Source organism: Vicugna pacos, chromosome 30 (genome assembly GCF_048564905.1).
Source record: "Vicugna pacos chromosome 30, VicPac4, whole genome shotgun sequence".
Classification (NCBI taxonomy): domain Eukaryota; kingdom Metazoa; phylum Chordata; class Mammalia; order Artiodactyla; family Camelidae; genus Vicugna; species Vicugna pacos.
This window is the reverse complement of record NC_133016.1, coordinates 15,216,489-15,222,488: the sequence shown is the minus strand read 5'-3', so window position 1 is coordinate 15,222,488 and position 6,000 is coordinate 15,216,489. Positions and strand designations below refer to the sequence as shown.

The 6,000-nt window shown below is 38.2% G+C and overlaps 1 protein-coding gene across 41 annotated transcripts in view; it reads right to left on the bottom strand.

Moving 5' to 3' along the window:
- Nucleotides 1-252: 252 nt before the first annotated feature.
- TCF4 (transcription factor 4) overlaps nucleotides 253-6,000 on the bottom strand; it is a 344,530-nt gene continuing 338,782 nt past the window's right edge. For all 41 annotated transcript variants that reach the window (XM_015240529.3, XM_015240534.3, XM_031692421.2 and 38 more), the window contains 3 exons: nucleotides 5,719-5,948; nucleotides 5,115-5,255; nucleotides 253-4,920 (listed from right to left, as the gene is read on the bottom strand). In XM_015240529.3, the coding sequence (XP_015096015.1) occupies nucleotides 5,119-5,255; nucleotides 5,719-5,948 (367 nt within the window). In that variant the 3' untranslated portion in view covers nucleotides 253-4,920; nucleotides 5,115-5,118. The remainder of the gene's footprint in view (nucleotides 4,921-5,114; nucleotides 5,256-5,718; nucleotides 5,949-6,000) is intronic.

Below are 6,000 nucleotides of genomic sequence, written 5' to 3'. Positions count from 1 at the left end.
AGTTTTCTTTGTGTTTTGCATGCATCTTGTTCCATTTTCATTAAGGGCATCTCTTCCTTGGTCAATCATGTGCTTTGTTTTTCAATTTGTTTCTGTGATTTTTTTTTTTTTTTGGTATGTTTTGTTTGTTAAGCTGTCAATACCTCCAACAGTTGGAAAATGAAATCTACAGAACTGTGGTTTTTCCCTTGCAGAAGGGAATCGGGGCTGTCTGGGCAATGCAAAGTGAAATGAAACAAGTGTCAGAAACAGTTTATAAAAATGGCACATTTATTGCTACAGAACGGTCATGTACATGACTTCATCGAATAACTACAGATGGGAAACAGGTAATGGCCTAGACCAAGCTGGGTTTGTTTTCTTCTTGAAGGAACTCCAGCACAAAACCTGTTTGGACACTTCTACAAATCAGAAATACACCAAAAACATGAAAAAATCGAGGCACTCAGCCACACATTGAAAACAAGGTGTAACTGTTCATCTTTTTTTTTTTTTGAAATGTTTTCCCTTTTTTTCTTTTTTTAACAATTTTTTTTTTTTAGTTTTTAATGCTGCAGCTATGTGTACAGTCGCAAAAAATTTCCCCGCTGCGACCTACAACTAAAAAAACAAAAACAGAAACAAAAACAAAAACAGAAACAAAAAAACAAACAAAAAAAAGCTACCATACAGTTTCACCTCAGTAACACATGGTAAAATAACATCTTTTAAATAGTAAAATAAAGTAACAAACTTTTACTCATAATGATTCCAAAAATCTACAAAGAAGAAATATTCAGAATCTGACAATTTTTTTTGTAATATTCATGGTATAAAAGGATTGCTCCTGCGAAAAATAAGCCAAATATATTTTTTATTTTTAAATTTAGTTTTTTTTTCCTACTAGGGTACTACAGTCTATTTTATAGCAAAAAGAGCACTAGACAAACAAAGCTTTATAACAAAAAGCCAGGCACTGATACATGGTAAATCTCTGCTTTTTTTTTCTCTTATCTTCACTTAATTGCATCACAAGTAACAAGAATGAAAAAGGCCACAGTTCATATATTTTCACCATTACATATGTCTATAATACTTGAAATGAGTATGGCAGAGCCAGCACTGCACAAGGATGAGTCCGCTTCAAGTCCCATGAGAAAGAGCATGTCTCTAAAGGAAAACAAACAAAACCAAAGAAAAATAAAAAGAGAGGCCTAAAGGCCTTGGTGCCCCATTGTGTTGGAATTCCTCATATTCCATCTTGACTTTTTTTTTTTTGTTTCCAGTCAGCCAGCAGACTTAAAATTTTTGTGCTTGTTTATGCTGAGATTGTTTCATTCCTGACTCAAGTTCACTTTTGGACACAGATCATATTCTGCCTGTTGGATCCAAGGCGAAAATGCTCTTAACCCCAAGTCTTGATTCAACACCCTCCCCCCACCCACCCCAATCCCTCATCAAAATAAAGATCACAAATGAAAAAAAAAAAAAATCAAGGAATAGGAAAAAGCGAAAAACAAAAAGGAATCGGAAGACTGAATCAGAACCAGTTGTGTTACTGCGTGGACTGACAGCTGTCTAAACATTAGTGTTCCTTGCAGCTACACAGAAGACAAATGGTAAAAAATTCTACGTGGACAGATCCCTATTCTGCATATTCATAAATTACTTGAATGTGGAGGTGGATCAACTGTTCCAAGTTGCTTTTTAAAGTCCAAGTCTCTTAAACAGACTCCCAGCCAAAGCAGCATCACATACACAGTGTAGTATGGACCCTTGTGAATTTCGTGTAAGAGTATTTTCACCCTAACTGTCTTCTGCTAAATTTCATTCGAAAATTCAGCGCAGGATACCAATATCTTACCTGGGTTTGGTAATTACAAAACAACCACGAGAAAAAACACACTAAAAAGGCCACATTCCCTTTCATCTTTTTTTTTTTTTTTCCTTTTCTTTTCTCTTTAATGGGGATACAACCCAATGAATACGGACAGGAGATCACATTTCTCCACCAAGCAAAAAAGGAGTGAGCAGCTTTTGGTGGCCGTTAGGAAGTTTTTCGCTTATTTCCAAAGGGAATTCCACAATAGAGGTATTACATGACTGATTAAGGAATACATCAAAGCTGGTGAACAATAAATTGTAGCTTTTACTCTGCTTGAGTGAGAACAAAATATAAAGCACCAATTTAAAAAATAATCGAAGAACTACAATTTAATTTTTTTTGCTTTGTTTACAGATTTGAAAAACTTTAAATCAGCTCTATGAAAGCACCTTTATGATAACATGTATCAAAAGTGCCCATCTTAAAATGTACATCAATGCAGGGAGTGTTTCCAGTTCCCTAAAGAGTAAACACCGTATTTCCTTCTATACACTTATCCTGAATGTGATCAATATACCTGCTTCCTCTATTATACTGTTCCTAAGGATACCCGCCTTGGTAGACTATACAAAAATGAGTGCAGAGTGTACCACTAAAAGGAAATCTTCAACAGACTGAGGGTACAAGTACAGATGGTTTCCATCACTCAGGAGGAGGGGAGAGTATACAATATTGTCTTCCATGCCCTTCTTGGAGCCCCTTGGTTCACACATTTTCACAGGAAAGCCTCAAAATAACTTTTCATGAAGTCTGATTTCTGCTAGTCTCCTAAGGTTTTAATCCACCTCCACATTTTAGGAACTTATCAACAAATCAAAGTATTTTAGTTTTATCGCTACTGAACATATTTACAGTTTTCAACACACACACAGCTAATCAAAATGTTTATGGGTTTGTAAAAGATGACCACGTGGTAACTATCTTATTTGTTCTTACATTTTTTTCAGAAATGAACAGAAAATTCAGATTCTTGTAGCTCACTATTTCATTTCAATGAGACTTTTTTTTAAACCACACAGCTTAAAAAAAGGAACAAAAACCGATACAATGTATTAAAACACATAATAACAAGAGCCTACATGTAAAAATATAACTTTTACATACACAATTTCAAAATAATGATACGTTTGCCATTTGTTGCATAAAATTTACAAATGTATTTCGTTACTATATAACTGGCAAAACAGGAGAACAGATGGAACATTTAGACCATTTCGATGGGTTTATGGCATTTACTCAGTGCTGATAGGTGGAAAAACTACTTGAACAAGGGATTTTTTTTTTTCTTAATACATGCCAAGATTGTGTGGCTGTAAAAATAGAAACGAGTTAGAGACAAAAGGATGCTGACAAATACTTAACTAGGAGCACTATTTCTTTACTGCACTATACACCAAAGTCAATCATTATAAAGATTCACGATGGAAGTTGGTTCAATTGTGCCCAGACGTCAAAGCTAGCTATCTGATGAGTTACTGTGCCACAGCTTGATCTATGTTTCTATCAAATATGTTAAGTATAAACTTCATTCATACTGGCCAGAGAAATACTGCACTACCCCTCCTCAAGAAAGTGCAACTTAATGCTTTAGGACTTATAAGGCTTGTTGTAATGCTGCAAGATGGTTGAATATTGGCATTTTTTTTTCAGACGAAGGAGAAGGCAGTTAAGTCATCTACATCTTAGTAAACCCATTTTGAAAAAAAAATCAAGAAAGCAACAAAATCAATCAGCTCTGTCACACTACTTGCAATTTTCTCATTTGATGGTTGTTGAACTTGACTTGTTTTTTTTTGTTTTTGTTTTTTTCCAAAAATCTGACCATGTATTCAGAAACACCTCACTGCACACTACTTCGGCTACACATGTAGGTAACACTTTAATCATTTTGTTAAATCACAGCCACTTTGATTATGTTATGTTTCCGATGATATAAACATTGGAAGGCACAGTGGTAACATTGTAGCATTCTAACCTTGTACCTCTGAAAATCCCAGAAGAGGGTCGCAAACGCAACATTACAATTCAGACAAACTCTTTTTTGCCGTGTCTTGGTAATGCTGCTTGTTAATATCTACACATGATGTGACTTTTAAGTCCTGTGTTCCCAAAAGACTGAAGAAACAACTTTCTACTTATTTATGAATGAAAAGCAACATTAGGGTCAGCATTTCATCCTGCACCACCTCTCTGGAAGCAGAGTTGGCACTACAGGTTACGAGAACAAACTGGGGAAAGGGACAGAAATAAGACCAAAAAAAAAAAAAAATCCGTATTTACAGTAAAATCTTTCTTTTAAAAAAGTTAATCAGTACTATTTTTTTACAGGAGAAAAAAGTCTGAAACAAATGAACAAAAGCTTACCATAGTCACTAAATTTTTAATATATATTTATATATATATTTATATATATATTTGTCATAGGTCTATAAGATCCATCTGTTCCTCCTACCCTAAGGAATGGCTAATGTCATCACTTCGCTGTCATCAGGACATCTGCTGGTTTTGTTACGAGGGCAGCCAAGAGCTTCCCTTATTCAATATCCGGTCATTATAAACACTAGCTGACTTGGAAACCAACAAAAACTGTCATGTCGTTTTCTTCAGAAGTACACTTTTTCATTATTGCAAGTTTACAATTTTTTTTTAAATTAAATATTTTTTTTTCAGACTTACAAATTAATTATATACTTTTTTTTTTTTTCTCCAAAAGAAGTTTAGGCACAAATGCATTGTTCCACAGTGTGGAAAGATTGCCATTCAGTCTCTGGGCTGTGTCTCAGCCTGCACATACTGCTTTGAACATTCTGAATGATATGTTAAAGAGAGTCATCACCCAAGTTGCACTTTTTTCTTTCTTTTTTTTTTCTGTTTGTTTTTCGGTTTTTTGATAATTGGGAATGCTGAAACCTCTTGCGTCTGCGATTCATTACTACTCAGACTTGTCTTATATTACAAAAAAAGGGGTTAAGGAGAAGTGTTTATGTGGGTTTAAGATAATACAGCTGTTAAGGAAGTGGTCTCTTGTATTAATGAAGCGATGTGGCAACTTGGACCTGAGAAAGAAGAGAGAAAGATTAATTAATACGTTTATAACAGAAGAAGGAAAGGTTTTATTTTTAAACTTTACTTTTCCCCCAAGAGGGAAAAGAAAAAATCTGTTAATTTGGGTGAAATCCGGCTTTCACGGCTGATGCCTTGGTGGGAGTAACAAAGGAAAGCTTTCAGAAATGGCTGAAAACAAACTTGCCCTTTTACATCTGTCCCATGTGATTGGCTGCATCTCCCATGCCAGGGTGGGGGCCAGCCAAGGAGAGCGGGGGTGGCTCCGAGGACACCTTTTCCTCTTCCCTTCTTTTCAGACAGGCAGCTTTTGGATTCAGATTCCTTTCTGTGGAAGATGAAAGCACAGAGCATTTAGGGAATGCCCAGGGCTTCCCGTCCAGGGCAATCGTGCAACTCTCCTGGGGGTCTGCTGACCCCTTCTCTCCGTTTCCACCTCCCAGAACAAAAGGACCAGTTAGAAAAATACACACTACCGTGAGTCACAGGGTCAGTGGCGAGGAAAGGGCGAACTGCCTGGTGAAATCGGGCAGCCGCTTTACAATCTCAGGAACTTGGTTAAAGCAAACATACTAAGGTCTGGTTACAGACAACACCCATGGAGAGACGCCACGAGGTAGTCCCTGTGACTGAATTGCAGGAGAAAGGGGAGCTGCCTTCTAGATTAGACGCGATGGAGACAATGATTCTGGATGAGGCCTAGCAGCCTGCTCCCTGCTGCTGCGCGAGGCCACAGGAGCCTCCCAGCCCCCTCCAGCCGCGGGCCGCCCGGACCTCTGGCAGGCACTGACCTCGCACTTGCTGCTCCAGGCTGAGGATGACGGCCACGGCCTGGTGGAGGATCAGGAGCTTGGTCTGCGGCTTGTCGCTCTTGAGGTGGAGCTGCACCATGCGGCCCAGCTCCTTGAAAGCCTCGTTGATGTCGCGCACGCGCAGGCGCTCCCGGGCGTTGTTGGCCATCCTCCGCTCCTTCTCCCGCTCCGCCTTCTGCTCCGGTGTCAGGTCCTCGTCATCGTTATTGCTGCGGGACAAGAGGGAGGCGGCATTTTCTAATGGTGTGGGGAAAAGGAAGG